This window comes from Bufo bufo, chromosome 1 (assembly GCF_905171765.1).
Source record: "Bufo bufo chromosome 1, aBufBuf1.1, whole genome shotgun sequence".
NCBI classification, from domain to species: Eukaryota; Metazoa; Chordata; class Amphibia; order Anura; family Bufonidae; genus Bufo; species Bufo bufo.
This window is the reverse complement of record NC_053389.1, coordinates 471673202-471691967: the sequence shown is the minus strand read 5'-3', so window position 1 is coordinate 471691967 and position 18766 is coordinate 471673202. Positions and strand designations below refer to the sequence as shown.

Here is an 18766-nt window from a genome sequence, read left to right as displayed (position 1 = left end):
GATAGATGGGGGGGGGACTCTCCTCCACTGGGGGCCCCCCTTCCTCACGTCAGATCACATGCTCCAATCACATGGTACATCACCGCGGTGATGTACCATGTGATTGGAGCATGTGATCTGACGTCACCAAAGGTCCTTTAGCCCATAGTTCATCTTTTTAAAGAACTAAAGACCGGGAGAACTACGCGAACAAGAGGACAAGGTGAGTTAATTTTTTTTATTTTTTAACCCTCAATTGATCACCTACTAAGCATTCTGTATTCAGAATGCTATTATTTTCCCTTATAACCATGTTATAAGGGAAAATAATACAGTGTATAGACAGTCACCTAGCAACCGTGCGTGAAAATCGCACCGCATCCGCACTTGCTTGCGGATGCATGCGATTTTCACGCAACCCCATTCACTTCTATGGGGCCTGCGTTGCGTGAAAAACGCAGAATATAGAGCATGCTGCGATTTTCACGCAACGCACAAGTGATGCGTGAAAATCATCGCTCATCTGAACAGCCCCATTGAAATGAATGGGTCCAGATTCAGTGCGGGTGCAATGCGTTCACTTACCGCATTGCACCCGCGCGGAAATCTCGCCCGTGTGAACGCAGCCTTAAAGAGACAAGCAGCGCAGCGCAGCCACAGCAGCAGCCGCCGGCGTCCGGCGGGGGGCCCCTCCACTCCAGCCTCCAGCCCAGTTTTAATTACATTACTGCGGCACGGCACCACACAGGCACACAATAGAATTATAGATATAATAGTAGTTGCGGCCGGGCCGGCGCTGGGGGCCCCTAAGGAGTCGGGGGGCCGGGGGCAATTGCCCCCCTTGCCTCTATGGTAGCGCCGGCCCTGCCCAAGATGTACACTTGCTTGGCTGTTCTCAGAACTCCATAGAAATGAATGGAGCATGCTGGGAGTCGTAGTTCCACCACAGCTGGAGTGCCGGAGGTTAGCCATCACTGTCTTAGCCTTTATTCACATCTACTTTGTTATTTCTGTTGTTCTGCTCTGTCACAGAAGAACAATAGAATAATGGCAGTGCTGGATCGGTTACGATGGTCCCCAACAGTGCCTGACTGAGCTGCGCTACTTTGTCTTTATGGCATCTGTAAGGCCCTTTTCACAGGAACAATACGGATTGGCTCAGGATGCGTTCAGTGAAACTCGCACCATTTTGCAAGCAAGTTCAGTCAGTTTTGTTGTTCCAATTGAGTTGTTCCGGGGACAATGCATTTTCCACGCGTGTGAAAAAAAACCCCATCTCCTAGCAACCATTAGTTAAAAACGCATTGCACCTGGACTACATCCAGGTTAGGCTACTTTCACACCTGCGTTAGGCTACTTTCACACCTGCGTTCGGGGCTCCGCTTGTGAGTTCCGTTTGAAGGCTCTCACAAGCGGCCCCGAACGGATCCGTCCAGCCCTAATGCATTCTGAGTGGATGCGGATCCGCTCAGAATGCATCAGTTTGGCACCGTTTGTCCTCCGCTCTGCTCAGCAGGCGGACCCCTGAACGCAGCTTGCAGCGTTCGGGTGTCCGCCTGGCCGTGCGGAGGCAAACGGATCCGTCCAGACTTACAATGTAAGGCTACTTTCACACTAGCGTTCGGAGCGGATCCGTCTGATGTTTCATCAGACGGATCCGCTCCGATAATGCAGACGTTCGCATCCGTTCAGAACGGATGCGTCTGCATTAAAACTTAGAAAATTTTCTAAGTGTGAAAGTTGTCTGAGCGGATCCGTTCAGACTTTACATTGAAAGTCAATGGGGAACGGATCCGCTTGAAGATTGAGCCATATTGTGTCATCTTCAAGCGGATCCATCCCCATTGACTTCCATTGTAAGTGTGGACGGATCCGCTCGCCTCCGCACGGCCAGGCGGACACCCGAACGCTGCAAGCAGCGTTCAGGTGTCCGCTCACTGAGCGGAGCGGAGGCTGAGCGCTGGCAGGCGGATGCATTCTCAGTGGATCCGCATCCATTGAGAATGCATTGGGGCCAGACGGATGCGTTCGGGGCCGCTCGTGAGCCCCTTCAAACGGTGCGCACGAGCGGACACCCGAACGCTAGTGTGAAAGTAGCCTAAGTCAATGGGGACGGATCCGTTTGAAGTTGACACAATATGGCTCAATTTTCAAACGGATCCGTCTCCCATTGACTTTCAATGTAAAGTCAAAACGGATCCGTTTGCATTATCATGAAAAAAAAAAAAAAAAAATAATTTTTTTTTTTTTTTTTTTTTGTTCATGGTAATGCAAACGGATCCGTTCTGAACGGATACAAGCGTTTGCATTATAGGTGCGGATCTGTCTGTGCAGTTACCAGACGGATCCGCACCAAACGCAGGTGTGAAAGTAGACTTAGGTGCGGATCCGTCTGGTATCTGCACAGACGGACCCGCTCCTATAATGCAAACGCTTAGATCCGTTCAGAACGGATCCGTTTGCATTACCATGAAAAAAAAAAAAAAAATTTTTTTTTTGTTTTTGTTCATGTTAATGCAAACGGATCCGTTTTGACTTTACATTGAAAGTCAATGGGGGACGGATCCGTTTGAAGATTGAGCCATATTGTGTCAACTTCAAACGGATCCGTCCCCATTGACTTACATTGTAAGGCTACTTTCACACTAGCGTTCGGGGCTCCGCTTGTGAGTTCCGTTTGAAGGGTCTCACAAGCGGCCCCGAACGGATCCGTCCAGCCCTAATGCATTCTGAATGGATGCGGATCCGCTCAGAATGCATCAGTCAGGCTCCGTTTGTCCTCCGCTCAGCAGGCGGACACCTGAACGCAGCTTGCAGCGTTTGGGTGTCCGCCTGGCCGTGCGGAGGCAAACGGATCCGTCCAGACTTACAATGTAAGTCAATGGGGACGGATCCGTTTGAAGTTGACACAGTATGGCTCAATTTTCAAACGGATCCGTCTCCCATTGACTTTCAATGTAAAGTCAAAACGGATCCGTTTGCATTATCATGAACGAAAAAAAAGAAAAAAAAATATATATATTTTTTTTGTTCATGGTAATGCAAACGGATCCATTCTGAACGGATCTAAGCGTTTGCATTATAGGTGCGGATCCGTCTGGGCACATACCAGACGGATCCAACCTAAACGCAGGTGTGAAAGTAGCCTAAGCTGCGTTCAAGGGTCCGCCTGCTGAGCGGAGCGGAGGACAAAAGGGTGCCAAACTGATGCATTCTGAGCGGATCCGCATCCACTCAGAATGCATTAGGGCTGGACGGATCCGTTCGGGGCCGCTTGTGAGAGCCTTCAAACGGAACTCACAAGCGGAGCCCCGAACGCCAGTGTGAAAGTAGCCTTACATCCGGTTTTTTTTTTACTGAAGCCCCTCTATCACTTCTGTGGGGCCAGGGCTGTATGAAAAACGCAGAACTGATGCATGAAAACCACCGCTCATGTACACAGACCCATTGAAATGAATGGGTCAGGATTCTGTGCGGGCGCTATGCGTTCACGTCACGCATTGCACTCACGCGGACAACTCATTTGTGTGAAAGAGGCCTAAGAGAGTCTCATGACAGAGCCTCCAGTACAGACGTAATCCTAGCCTCTGGGATACTCATACAGTCAACATATAGCCCATACCAAGGAAGAACTGCATCTGTACCACCCCTGATGTATTGTGAGCTGGGCTGTCTGAAGAGGCTGTGGCACTGGGAAGAGTACTGCAGCCTCCTCCTAGCATTCCAAGCACAGCGCCCTTCTTTGTATAGTGGATGTTCTTGGTATTGCAGCCCAGGCCCATTCTCTTGACATGTCACATGGCCAAAGACTGTAGTACCGCTATGCTACCTTGCAATATAATGAAAGTCAATGTGGCTGCGTTGTAACATCCAAGTCATCACAAATTTAGCGGGTTTTATTTCTGATGACTTGTTTGGCGGTTGGGGCAACTTCACTGCCATTATGTTGCAATCTTGCATAGTGGCGTGGCCATGTAGCCCTAGCCTAAATCACGGAGAGTCCCCAGCTACGTGCCAACCTCACTGGAAACCCCCAGGGCACACATAGGAAAAGATCAGGGATAGACAGCAACAACCTCAGAGTAGCTTATACCACTAATACATGCCCATACCTCTGCATACAGATCGCAACACATGAAGAAAACGACACACAGTGACAGTCATATATAGGCAGTGGATGTAATCGCCGGTCTGCTCCGCTTTGTACAAGAGGTACCCGTCTTCTCGTAGGCTCACCAGCACTACACGGTATCCCTTGCCCTCAGCTAACATGGCGCTGAGTCTTTACATTTACCACACCCCCTTTTGCCCGCTGCGCCAATCAGAAGGCCCAAGTGTTGTTGCTCGGCCACAAGCCCCGCCCAGGCCCGGCGGCAGCGCTGCTCTGTGCTGGATTCCCTCTTCCTCCTTCCCCTCTCCTCGGCCGTCCCCAGACGTCATCCTCCTCGTCACCGTCGAGAAAGAGCAGAGCGGCGGGCTGAGTGAAAACCCCACTTTGTTGTTATTGTTGTCTCTGCCCCGCTTCTCCCTCCCCGGGGAGCGGTAACTCGTCCGCGCGGTGAGTGATTCTCGTCTTCAGGCAGCGGCTCCACCGGACAATGGGACAGATGTCCTCCCGGCTAGTGCGGCCGAGGCAGGCACATGTCACCCGGCGGGGTCCCCCTCGCACGGGGCAGGGGAGCATGTATTGAGCCCGGTGAGAATAAAGTTGCTGGTGATAGGGATGGTGCAGCCATTGTCACCCCGGGTGATAGTCCGGTGCCCTGCCACTTAGCAGAGATTGATGTGCCCCCCCCCCCCCCCCCCGTGCCCGATCTCAGTGGGCACCCTGTCCTTAATTGGGGTCTGACGTCATCGTAGGGCACATTAAACCCTTGTGTTTCAGGCTTTACATGGGACTGCTTGGGGGGGGGGGGGATAACAATGCTTGGGTCACCCTGATGTGCCCCTCAGAAGCTGATTTATTTAAGGAGTTAATATGAGGGTCACTGTAAGATCCATCATCTATAACTTGTAGCTCATCAGTAAAACCAGGCAGCCCATGTAAGGGTTAACCGGACTGTTCAGTTCTATGTATATTAAGGTTATGACCAAAAAAGTTATACGGCTTTCTAAATACCTTTGTCTTTACATTTTATTTAGGATCTGTGCTTAGGAACATTGTTGTATACATCCGATCTATCACTATGGCAAAGCCTTGAAGGGGTATTCCATTGTCCCCTTTATCAGAGATGTGTGGGTCCTATCATTGGGCCCCCCATAGATCATGACAACGAGGGCCCCACATCCCCTGCAGCCCCTGGTATGTGCCAAAACTAGGAAAAGAGCCAAGCCAGCTTCACATCTGGGTTATTTGTGGATCAGATGCATACCCGTTCATCTCAAAAGATACAGACAGTACAGCTGTAAGTCCATTCTGTGGCCCCGCAAAAAAAATAGAACATGTCCTATATTTGTACGTTTTGCGGACTAGGATAGGACATTTCTGCAGGAGTGTAAAAAAAATGGCAGCGTGCACTCCGGTATCCATATTTTGTGGATTTGCATGAGCCTCAGAGCAGATTTCTAGAATCGGCTTTTCTAGTTGAGAGGCTTTGGGGGGGACCCCTGAGCGGGTAATATTTCTATTATGGAGACCAGTTGATATACATGATGACTATTGTAGGGTAGGCAACATTCCTATGGGTTTCTGGGGGAAAAAAATATATGAAAATTAGCACATCTTACATCTGCTGCCATCAGATAGACTTAGAAAACCTAATTTGAATATCTTTCCTAGAAACCCATAGGGGCATTGCCCGGCATATAATACTCCAAACATATACTGTGCCTACTAGGCGCTCTCTGTAATGAGAGAGAGCACCCACCAGACAACACATATATATTCTTTCTCTCTCAGCCACAATACAGTGGATAGCACTATGCTTGGTAAGCTGTGAGGAGGCCACCCTGCTCACCGGTGGTCTTGTGAGTGCTGCGGCCTCCTCAGACAACTGATTGGACACAGGAAGTCAGACCTCCGCCAATCTCATATTGATGACCTGAGGATAAGCCATGAAAATCCTGGAGAAACCGTCACCATCAACATTTGTGTACTGCTGGCCGAACCTACCGAGAACCGCGGGTTCAGCTGACCAGAAGGAAACTGAAGCCAGAAGTGACGCTCTAGTTTTCTGTGGGATCGCTCATGTACATCCAGTGTGTCAGTTGTGAGGCTGGATGTAAAATAGCGCCAGACAGAAGAATGCTGCATGCTGTACTTTTCTGTCTGGTGCCATCAGTCTATGGATGCTGGACCTGTGCACATCCTTATCTATCAGTTGTGTCCAGCTCCTTACAGAAAAACCAAAACTAGCCCAACACAACTGACGTACTGTATGTTTTCTGCTTCCACACGTCTGATTGTGAGCCAAAACCAGGACTGGAGCCTCCACAGACATAAAGGTATAAGGGTCCATTCACACGTCCGCAAAATAAATCCGCATCCGTTCCGCAATTGTGACCAAACACGTGTGAGCGGCTGAGAACTATTCTTTTTGTACACGTCTCTATAAGTAAATGAGTTTTCATTCAGTGACGGTAAGAAGAGATCTTGTGAGGAATAGAAATACACCTCCACAGTACAGTTCATCAATCTTCTGTGTAAAGAGAGTGAGAGATTTGTATGTCCCTGGGTCCAGCAGGTAACCTCCGCCGTCTTAGCTTCCATGACCAGTAGTATTATCACCATTGTATAAGGGCTCATGCACACAAACGGTTTTTGCTTTCCGTATACGGCCCGTATACGGAACCATTCATTTCAGTGGGTCCGCAAAAGATGCGGACAGCACTCTGTGTGCTGTCCGCATCCGTTGCTCCGTTCTGTGACCCCGCAAAAATTATGAGATGTCCTATTCTTGTCCGCTTTGTCCATCTCTACAATGAGCCGCCTGTTCCGTTCCAAAAATTGCGGAAGGCACATGGGAGGCTTCCATATTTTGCGTACCGCAAAAAAACGGAATGGTCGTGTGCATGAGCGGAATGGTCGTGTGCATGTTCACAGTTTTCCACTGCTGAATTTGCGGAAGAAATCCGAGGCTGACCGGCATATTTTCAGGTGGTTATGCTGTGGATCCAGCCATGGATTTACCCCCCTTCAGTGGCCTGCCATGGTTTCTGAGCAGAAACTGCAAGAATGTACATGTCATTTGGGAATGAATCAGCGGTGGAATATACGGACTTCCCATGGAATATAGCTTGGGATACACACCGAAATCTGCTGGGAATATCCGCCATGTGAACATGCCCTTAGGCTTCATGCACACGGCCGTGTCTTTATTTCAGTCCACAAATAACGGATGCACAAAAAGCAGACACCTTCCGCGTGCGTTCTGCATTTTTCTCACTTCCAGCAATAGAAAAATCTATTCTCATCCGCAGTGTGGACCAGAATAGGACATGTTCTGTCATTTACAGAACAGCCACCTGGATGGCGCCATACAATGGACAGCATTAAGTCAGTGTTATCTAATGCATTCCAGACCTCTAAGGGTTTCATAGCATCATAAATCAATATAATTCTATGTGACCCCGGTAGTGCTGGACGTTCAGGCTGCAAGTCCGGAGCGTGACACTCGCTTGTCTGAAAGCGGCCTTAGAACGTGATGAACCTGGGAAAAATGGACCTTGTGTCAGCCACATCTCCCGGGCTGACCCGAATGACTGTATCATAGTCTTTTATGATGCAGTCAGTTCATATCTGATCGCGGATCTCTTGTACTAAACCCACATCACCATCATCATGTGAGTACTGTATAAGAGATCAGATATGAACTGGCTGCATCATAAAACACTATGATACAGTCAGTTGAGGGGAGCAGTGGTCGGTCCAGGAGATCCGGCTCACACACGGCCCATTTTCCCTGGCAGATCATGTGTTAAACAGTCCTTAGGCCTCATGCACGCCACCGAGTCCGTTTTGCGGTCAGCAAATTGCGCATCCGCAAAACACAGATACAGGCCGTGTGCATTCTTCATTTTGCGGAAGCGATCATCCAGCCCTCAATAGAACAGTCCTATCCTTGTCCGTAATGTGAACAAGAATAGGACATGTTCAGTATTTTTGCAGACGCCACAGAACGGACATACAGATGTGGCCAGCACACGGTGTGCTGTCTGCATTTTTTAAGACCCCTTTGAAGTGAATGGGTCCGCATCTCACTCGCAAAAAATGAACATAGCACATGGAAAAAAACCATGGTTTATGTGCACGAGGTCTTACTTCTACTAAGTATTTGTTGCACTCATGCCTGAGTAAGGGATCTTTGGTTCTGTTCACATGTTTCTTGTCTTCCTGTACATATAAGTATGTTGCAGTATTGGTGAGAAGAGGCTAAATCTGTCACCGTCCCTTCCCACACACACACACCTATCGGCAACTTTTCCCTGCTCAAGCCAGGTCTAAAGAGTGGGCGGGGAAGGGGACAATCCTAAAACAGGTGTAGAAAATGGTGTGAATGTAAGACAGCTAGGAAACGGTCTTACATTTAGAAGTGGAGGTGGATCCTCCTAAGTTATGTAGAGGCTGGAAGAAAATTATCGTCCGAAACACGCTGCTGGCGGCTTCAGATGGTTTTTGGAGGTGACCGGTTCCCTTTAATAAATGTGCCCCATAGTTTGTAAGACTGAAAAAAGACATCCATCCATCCATGTCAGACAGTTCCAAAGTTGATCCCAAGGAAGGCAAATAAACCCTCATGAGGTACAAGCCAAGTTTCCTCATTAGGTCATCAGTAGTGTTGAGTGAACTTGTGTTTTAAGTTCGGCTAATTACAAGGTTTGGGTTATCTAAGAATTCCGTTATGGATTCCGCTACCACTGACCATAAGTTCTACATAACGGAACTCTTAGATATCCCGACCTTTGTACGCCAAACTTGAAACACAAGTTTACTGAACCCTAGTAATCAGTTATAGACAGATAACCTCACCCTGCAGGGTACACTTTAAAGCCGACCGAACAACTAAGAGTTTGATCGCCCAGAATGTGACCAGTTAGTTGTCCAGTGGATCCCACCAGCAACATACCAGGCCTAAATCCACAAACATAAATGGACTTAAATGTCTGATAGGTGTGGGTCCCACCTCTTGACTCTGTACCTGTCTCAATAACAGAACCCTGTCTTGTGCCACCACAAATGGAGAGGAGGTCAAGCATGTCCATCTCCCTCCTTTAACTGCTAATGGACTTTTGGATATGGCTGAGCATGCTCAGCCATATCCATGCTCAGCCATATCCAAAATGTATGTAAAATTTTTACTTGCCGGTTTTAGGCGACTTTTATCATGTTGTATGGGCAGTTTTTGACTTTACTAATGTTTTCAAAATAAATGCTTCTGTATATTTTCCCAGGAGCCGAAGGGGATGTTCACACGGCGGCTTTTGAAACAGAATTTTGGCACGGAGAGCCGCACCAAAATTTTGTCAAAAACCCGCTGATGGCTGGGTCCTTTCTGCCTCCCATACATCTCAATGGGAGGCAGTGTTAAGGATTGCGGAGCGGTGGGAGGCAGAAATGATCCAGCCATCGATGCAGCTGTCTGTGCAAAGGTTCCGCTTAAAAAGCCGCCATGTGAACGGGACGTTCACATGGTGGCTTTTTAAGTATGGCCACACAGGTTTTTGGAGGAGGTTTTGAGGCAGATTTGCGTACAGGTTTTTCAGCCAAAGACAGAAGAAGATCTGAAAAGAATGGAAAATATAAAAAAAGGATTTAGGCGTCTTTCACACCGGCGTTCCGGATTTTCTCCGGATGCGTTACGTGTGCATTGAGAGAAATTTCAATCAGTTTTTAATGCGATTGTGTTGTGTGGTTCAGTTTATTCCGCGCGAGTGCAATGCATTTTGCACGTGCGTGAGAAAAAACTGAATGTGGTACCCAGACCCAAACCCGGACTTCTTCACTGAAGTTCGGGTTTGGGTTAGGTGTTCTGCAGATTTTAATATTTTCCATCATAACATGGTTTATAAGGGAAAATAATAGCATTCTTAATACAGAATGCTTACTAAAATGTTGCTTGAGGGGTTAAAAAATGAACTCGCCTCATCCTCTTGTTCGCGCAGCCGGCATCATCGTCTTTCTTCATCTTTCAGGACCTGCAAAAGGACCTTTTGATGACGTCAGCGCAGGTCCTGCTGAATGAAGATAGAAGATCCTTCTGAACCACGCAAAACTGACTGAAATTGCGTGCGCACTCGCTCGGGTTTCCCGCAATGCCCACGCGACGCATCTGGAGCTAATCCGGGACGCCCGTTTGAAAGAGGCCTTATACTTCTCCTTCCTGCTGGATCCACTTCTGACTTTGGCTGAAAAACCTGCAGGAAAGACTTCCTCAAAACCTCCTCCAAAAAATGCTATGTGAACCTACCCTTTGCATCATACCCAGCAATGGGAAGTATATTAAGCACGTGCAAACTATTCTGTTTTATCCAAGATGTGAAGCACGTCACTCAGACAGAAGACAACAAAGTCCTTATATCAAAATATCAATAGGCTTTTGGGATCTACAGCTGAACCTTCCTTCAGGGATCATCATGTGAATCAGTTGACACGTTTCGCCTGTCAGTGGTGCTTCATGTTTCCAGGCTAACACCCCATACCCTTCTTTTGTGGTTAATACTGGAATATGCATGCAGTCCTTTTAAACTTTAGTGGTGTACAGGATGTAGTAGTATATATCTGCGTCATTATAACTTGTCTTCGTTGTTTTGTAGGCCAGAATGTACATGCAAAAAGCCACAGACCAGTTGCAGCGGAGCTGACCCATAGATCTGACAGTTCAAGATGGATAAATGTAGGCATGTGGGCCGGTTACGGCTCGCTCAGGACCATTCAATATTAAATCCTCAAAAATGGCACTGTGTGGATTGTAACACTACAGAATCTGTGTGGGCTTGCCTGAGCTGCGCACACGTGGCATGTGGTCGATACATCGAAGAGCATGCACTGCGACACTTCCAGGAAAGTAAGCATCCTATGGCACTGGAGGTGAATGAACTTTATGTATTTTGTTACCTTTGTGATGATTATGTTCTCAATGACAATGCCACTGGTGACCTTAAACTTTTACGTAGCACATTGAGTGCGATCAAAAGTCAGAACTATGACTGCACAACACGTAGCGGTCGGACATTACGGTCAATGGTAGCTGTTGATGACTCGTATAGCGCTCATCAAGGTGCTAAAGCACTTCTTCAAACTGAAGACCTGACGTTTACAGCTCTGTGGCATCGAAGACATGCTCTGTTGGGAAAAGTGTTTAGATCGTGGTTGGCTTTGACGCCAAGAGGTAAACAAAGGTACGAAAAGGAACGCCTCAGGGAGGAGGCTGAAAGAAAGCGGGAGGAAGCTAGGAAAAGGCGCCAGCTCCAGAAGCACAAATTAAAAGAAGAGATGGAAAGTTCTCCCCCAAGAAAGAGTTTCCGCTTGCAACAACAAATACAAACTCCTCCACAGATTGTGCCACCAACAATACAGAAACCCTACCAAAAAACTGTACCTACCGCAAAACGAAAAACATCACAACCTACCTCTAACGAAGTACGTAAGAAAAAATTGGGTGATTCTCCAATAAAAAGGAAACCCACTGTGATCCCTGGGGTGACAGGACTGAGGAACCTGGGGAACACTTGCTATATGAACTCTATTCTTCAAATTTTGAGTCACTTGCACGTGTTCCGGGAGTGTTTTTTACAGCTTGATCTCACTCAAACTCAGGAGTTATTGACAGCTGCAGCCAATGGAAAAATCAGATCCTCCAGCCAACTCCCTCCTGCTGCAGATTTAGCTAGCATAGCAAAAAAGCACACAAACGTGGAGAGGTCTTTGGTAAAGCGCCAAGGCTCTTCATCTGGCCTTAGTGGCGGAGCATCAAAGAGTCGAAACATGGAACTCATTCAACCTAAACCTAGCTCAGCACACATTTCTCTTTGTCATGAGTTACATACTCTCTTCCAAGTCATGTGGTCGGGTAAGTGGGCACTGGTCTCCCCCTTTGCCATGCTCCATTCAGTCTGGAGGCTGATACCAGCCTTTCGTGGATACGCACAGCAAGATGCTCAGGAATTCCTTTGTGAACTTTTGGATAAAGTACAACAAGAACTGGAGACAACTGGGACCAGGTACCCAACCCTGATTCCCAGCACTCAGAGGAAACTCATTAAACAAGTCCTGAATGTGGTCAACAACATTTTTCATGGGCAGCTTCTCAGCCAGGTATGTTAATTCCTGGTATCGTAATTGGCAGCGTGAGGTGAACACAGATGAAGGTGTGATCTGCCACGGGCAGTCCATGTGATGTCTAGTTTTTTTTAAGAATGTCACAGATCTTGTCTTAGTACTTATGGTTTTTAAGCACTTAAGGGGTATTTTGTCTTCAGCAAATCAAGCATATCCAGTGTATAATAATAATATAGGATATATGTTGTAGATTTTTCTCATGTACTATTTATATCAGTTTCTCACAACTCTCAAGATATCTGCTTGCTGTCATTGTTAATGTTTAAGGGAGAAAGCCCATGTGGTAGATACACAGCCTTTTACAGCACAGTGTATCAGAGCCTATCTCAGATTTCCACCCTCTGGAACATTCAGGCCAGTTTCACATGAGCGGTTTCAGTGTGGGAAACATCCTCTGTGTGGGAGCAGTACAGTGGGGCAAAAAAAGTATTTAGTCAGCCACCAATTGTGCAAGTTCTCCCACTTAAAAAGATGAGAGAGGCCTGTAATTTTCATCATAGGTATACAGTCAGGTCCATAAATATTGGGACATCGACACAATTCTAACATTTTTGGCTCTATACACCACCACAATGAATTTAAAATGAAAAAAAAAACAAGATGTGCTTTAACTGCAGACTGTCAGCTTTAATTTGAGGGTATTTACATCCAAATCAGGTGAACGGTGTAGGAATTACAACAGTTTGCATATGTGCCTCCCACTTATTAAGGGACCAAAAGTAATGGAACAGAGTAATAAGCATAAATCAAACTTTCACTTTTTAATACTTGGTTGCAAATCCTTTGCAGTCAATTACAGCCTGAAGTCTGGAATGCATAGACATCACTAGACGCTGGGTTTCATCCCTGGTGATGCTCTTCCAGGCCTCTACTGCAACTGTCTTCAGTTCCTGCTTGTTCTTGGGGCATTTTCCCTTCAGTTTTGTCTTCAGCAAGTGAAATGCATGCTGAATCGGATTCAGGTCAGGTGATTGACTTGGCCATTGCATAACATTCCACTTCTTTCCCTTAAAAAAACTCTTTGGTTGCTTTTGCAGTATGCTTTGGGTCATTGTCCATCTGCACTGTGAAGCGCCGTCCAATGAGTTCTGAAGCATTTGGCTGAATATGAGCAGATAATATTGCCCGAAACACTTCAGAATTCCTCCTGCTGCTTTTGTCAGCAGTTACATCATCAATAAATACAAGAGAACCAGTTCCATTGGCAGCCATACATGCCCACGCCATGACACTACCACCACCATGCTTCACTGATGAGGTGGTATGCTTAGGATCATGAGCAGTTCCTTTCCTTCAACATACTCTTCTCTTCCCATCACTCTGGTACAAGTTGATCTTCGTCTCATCTGTCCATAGGATGTTGTTCCAGAACTGTGAAGGCTTTTTTAGATGTCGTTTGGCAAACTGTAATTTTCCTTTCCTGTTTTTGAGGCTCACCAATGGTTTACATCTTGTGGTGAACCCTCTGTATTCACTCTGGTGAAGTCTCTTGATTGTTGACTTTGACACACATACACCTACCTCCTGGAGAGTGTTCTTGATCTGGCCAACTGTTGTGAAGGGTGTTTTCTTCACCAGGGAAATAATTCTTCGGTCATCCACCACAGTTGTTTTCCGTGGTCTTCCGGGTCTTTTGGTGTTGCTGAGCTCACCGATGCGTTCCTTCTTTTTAAGAATGTTCCAAACAGTTGTTTTGGCCATGCCTAATGTTTTTGCTATCTCTTTGATGGGTTTGTTGTTGTTTTTTTTAGCCTAATGATGGCTTGCTTCACTGATAGTGACAGCTCTTTGGATCTCATCTTGAGAGTTGACAGCAACAGATTCCAAATGCAAATAGCACACCTGAAATGAACTCTGGACCTTTTATCTGCTCATTGTAATTGGGATAATGAGGGAATAACACACACCTGGCCATGGAACAGCTGAGAAGCTAATTGTCCCATTACTTTTGGTCCCTTAACAAGTGGCAGGCACATATACAAACTGTTGTAATTCCTACACCGTTCACCTGATTTGGATGTAAATACCCTCAAATTAAAGCTGACTGTTTGCAGTTAAAGCACATCTAGTTCGTTTAATTTCAAATCCATTGTGGTGGTGTATAGAGCCAAAAATGTTACAATTGTGTCGATGTCCCAATATTTATGGACCTGACTGTACCTCAACTATGAGAGACATAATGAGAGAAAAAAAAAAAAAGATAATCACATTGTCTGATTTTTAAAGAATTTATTTGCAAATTATGGTGGAAAATAAGTATTTGGTCAATAACAAAAGTTCATCTCGATACTTTGTTATATACCCTTTGTTGGCAATAAGAGGTCAAACGTTTTCTGTAAGTTTTCACAAGGTTTTCACACACTTTTGCTGGTATTTTGGCCCATTCCTCCATGCAGATCTCCTATAGAGCAGTGATGTTTTGGGGCTGTCGCTGGGCAACATGGACTTTCAACTCCCTCCAAAGGTTTTCTATGGGGTTGAGATCTGGAGACTGGCTAGGCCACTCCAGGACCTTGAAATTCTGTTTACGAAGCCACTCCTTCATTGCCCGGGCGATGTGTTTGGGATCATTGTCATGCTGAAAGACCCAGCCATGTTTCATTTTCAATGCCCTTGCTGATGGAAGGAGGTTTTCACTCAAAATCTCACGATACATGGCCCCATTCATTCTTTCCTTTACACGGATCAGTCGTCCTTGTCACTTTGCAGAAAAACATCCCCAAAGCATGATGTTTCCACCCCCATGCTTCACAGTAGGTATGGTGTTCTTTGGATGCAACTCTGCATTCTTTCTCCTCCAAACACGACGAGTTGAGTTTTTACCAAAAAGTTCTACTTTGGTTTCATCTGACCATATGGCATTCTCCCAATCCTCTTCTGGATCATCCAAATGCTCTCTAGCAAACTTCAGACGGGCCCGGACATGTACTGGCTCAAGCAGGGGGACACATCTGGCACTGCAGGATGGTGGCGTAGTGTGTTACTGATGGTAGCCTTTGTTACTTTGGTCCCAGCTCTCTGCAGGTCATTCACTAGGTCCCCCTGTGTGGTTCTGGGATTTTTGCTCACCGTGCTTGTGATCATTTTGACCCCACGGGGTGAGATCTTGTGTGGAGCCCCAGATCGAGGGAGATTATCAGTGGTCTTGTATGTCTTCCATTTTCTAATAATTGCTCCCACAGTTGATTTCTTCACACCAAGCTGCTTGCCTATTGCAGATTCGGTCTTCCTAGCCTGGTGCAGGTATACAATTTTGTTTCTGGTGTCCTTCGACAGCTCTTTGGTCTTGGCCATAGTGGAGTTTGGAGTGTGACTGTTTGAGGTCGTGGACAGGTGTCTTTTATACTGATAAGTTCAAACAGGTGCCATTAATACCGCTAACGAGTGGAGGACAGAGGAGCCTCTTAAAGAAGAAGTTACAGGTCTGTGAGAGCCAGAAATCTTGCTGGTTTGTAGTTGACCAAATACCGAGGAATTTACCATTTCATTCAAGAGAAATCCTACAATGTGATTTCCTGTATTTTTTCCCCCCATTCTGCCTCTCATAGTTGAAGTCTACCTATGATAAAAATTACAGGCCTCTCTCATCTTTTTAAGTGGGAGAACTTGCACAATTGGTGGCTGACTAAATACTTTGTTGCCCCACTGTATTTCCCAAACTGAACACTGCTCTTCTGAAGAGAACTTGCAGCATCTTAATAATTTAGGATGCTAAGAATTTCCATCTCACTGCAGATCTACTGAACTGTAGTCACAGCATTATGAGAGTAAAGTTCAGTAGACCCGCGATGACATGGGAATTCACAGCATCATTGATACAGCTGGCACATGGAGCATGTTTCCCAGATTGAATAGACGTGTGTGAAACTGGCCTAAAAGGAATTTTCCAGGACTTGCCCATTGATAAATGGGAGCAGCGGCCACTCTACAGTGCACAGAGCTGTATAGTTCCGGTGTTGGAGCTTGTGAAAATGGCTGATTGGTGGGGTACTGTGAAGTTGTTTGTCCACCTTTCTGATATTGATGGACTAAGCCTTGGAAAACCCATTTCAGCTTCTTTTAGGTGTTAGAAAATGGAATAATTTTATTATTTTACATTGAAGAAACCTCATTTACTGAATCCAGAGTACCCCTTTAGGCTGTAGTATGGTCCCTTTAGGTTTCACACAGCTGTGGTATGGTCCCATTTATCATTGTTTGAGTGGTGCCTCCTCCCCTGCAGTTTGGGTCAGTAGAACTATTGGAGGTTGGTTGTTGCTACAGAAATATACCATGTGAATCCGGCCTCTTGCACATGACTGTTGTTTGGGTCCCTGTCTGATCCACATTTTTTCCGGATTGCACATAGAACCATTCATTTCTATGGGTCCATAAAAAATGTGGACAGCACACAGATGTCATCCGTGTGCTGTTAGACAAATTATAGAAAATGTCCTATTTTTGTCTGTTTTGCAAGAATAGGCAAATGTGATTAGGAAAAGAATTAGAATCAAATCAAAAGAATCAAAAAAATTAGGAAAATGCGGCATGCACATGACCAGCATCCATATTTTGCAGATCTGCAGTTTGCGGACTGCAAAATACATACGGTCAGGAAACCTAAAAGTGCTTTCTTAGAACCAGGGGCACTACCGATTAACCATGGCATTCATTCACCAGATAGAGAAGGCAAGTATGAGTTGACCTCACACAATATGCAATGACAAGGATCTGGTGAACCAAGACCAAAGTTAACCTGTCCAGAATATGCCATCAATATCTGATCAATGGGGTTGGTGTGACTCCCTGCATTGTTCACTAGGCATAGCGCCATGCACTTCATAGTGGCTATGTCTGGTACGGGGACCCGCCAATTAGCTGAGTGCCATGGCCTTTTTAGTCAGCTGATTGTTGGGGTGCCTGGAGTCGAACCCACACCAATCTGATATTAATGGCCTATCCTAAGAATAGGCCAATATCAATGTCCCTGAAAATCCCATTTAAAGGGAAGCACAGTCAGCAGTGTTTCCTGAGCCAGTCCTTACCTTGAAAATGCTTATCATGTGTGGTGTGACTGCTGCTCTGCTGGTTTCTATGATTCACACGTAAGATGCCTCCCTTTGTATTTATCACGGTACTGACAAATTGGAATGTGCGGCCTCCTTAGTAGACAGGTTAGGTTTTGTCTCTGCTCACTGCCTGCTGTGCAAGGTCAATTCCTCCTTTCCTTTTCTGTGATCTGGTATAAGACATCAGGATATTTAACAGCGGTCTGGTTCTTGTTCGCTTACCCCCCCCCCCATCTGTTTGGACAGCATGTAAGGCTGGCTCCTGGTATTCACTTTCGGGAGGATATCCATATCACAGTGGTGTTTTCAGTAATGCAGAATGGGCTCCAGAATGTAAAGGTTGTACATGGCACTGATGGGTGACAAATGTGCCTTGCATATGCACAGCTCCGGCCGTTCTCCCCCCTCCTAGATTTTAATTGTTTAACCTTTTCCTTGACAATAGGCTCAGTGGAGCCTTCTCTTTTGTGTCAGTGGCCATTGGGAAGAACCCTTTTCACATGCACAATCAATCCACATTTTCTGGACTCTGCCGTCACATTGTGCCTTCTGATTGAAATCCCGCTGAAGGGACGTGTGAGCGCCACTTAGATTTTTAACCCTTAGATATTGCTGCAGGATCTTGCTCTATCTTACGTACGTATTACGCTGGAGCGATTGGGGCCATCTGATCTCTCTGTGCCGATCTATGCGAGAAATGATCTTGACACCATTTAGTAACTTTTCATATATGGTTATAATGTATACAGGGAATACAGCATGACCTTGGTGAAAAAACAAAAGCAAGAACTAGTCATACCGGTGTGAAGACAATTGAACGATGTGTAAGAATAAAATAAACTGTCACCGGTCATCTGCGAACATGTCATACAGGACCCTGATGCTCTTGCATCTTTTACTTTCACGTTTGGACCCTGAAGGGACGCCCCAGACTTGGACCTGTTGGTTTCTTTGAGATTAGGATGGTTTCACACAAGGCAGTCCAGAAGCATATTCACAAGGAATGGGAAATATATAGGAAAGACTTCTACTTCTTCTTCCTGCTGGATCCAAGAGCTGTAAAAACATTGTGGTGGGTTTCCAAAAAACGCCATGCGTGAACCCACTCTTTGGGTTCCAAACAGTTACTTATCTTACTGGTATAGCCATTGAGGGTATATGCCAGGTACCAGTGAAAAGAAAAACATTAAAGGCACAGTATTCAAACTAGTGTAAAGTAGAATTGGCTTAGTTGCCCATAGCAACCAATCAGATTCCACCTTTCATTTTCCAGAGGAGCTGTGAAAAATGAAAGGTGGAATCTGATTTGTTGCTATGGGCAACTAAGCCAATTCTACTTTACATCAGCCTGATAAATGGCCCCATGTGTTTATTTGACCGGCTCGCTGTTATGTCCACTTCTTCAGGCATAAGATGAAGAAGTCTATCAACCTCAGCCGCTTTCATCTCCGCAGAACTATTG

At 46.0% G+C, this 18766-nt stretch overlaps 1 protein-coding gene across 3 annotated transcripts in view; it reads left to right on the top strand.

Moving 5' to 3' along the window:
* The first annotated feature begins 4352 nt into the window (after positions 1 to 4352).
* The window catches only part of USP44 (ubiquitin specific peptidase 44), a 38663-nt gene continuing 24249 nt past the window's right edge, over positions 4353 to 18766 (top strand). For 2 of the 3 annotated variants that reach the window (XM_040409016.1, XM_040408998.1), the window contains exons 1-2: positions 4353 to 4537; positions 10732 to 12232. In XM_040409016.1, coding sequence (XP_040264950.1) covers positions 10802 to 12232 — 1431 coding nt within the window. In that variant the 5' untranslated portion in view covers positions 4353 to 4537; positions 10732 to 10801. The other variant, XM_040409007.1, reaches the window with a different exon arrangement.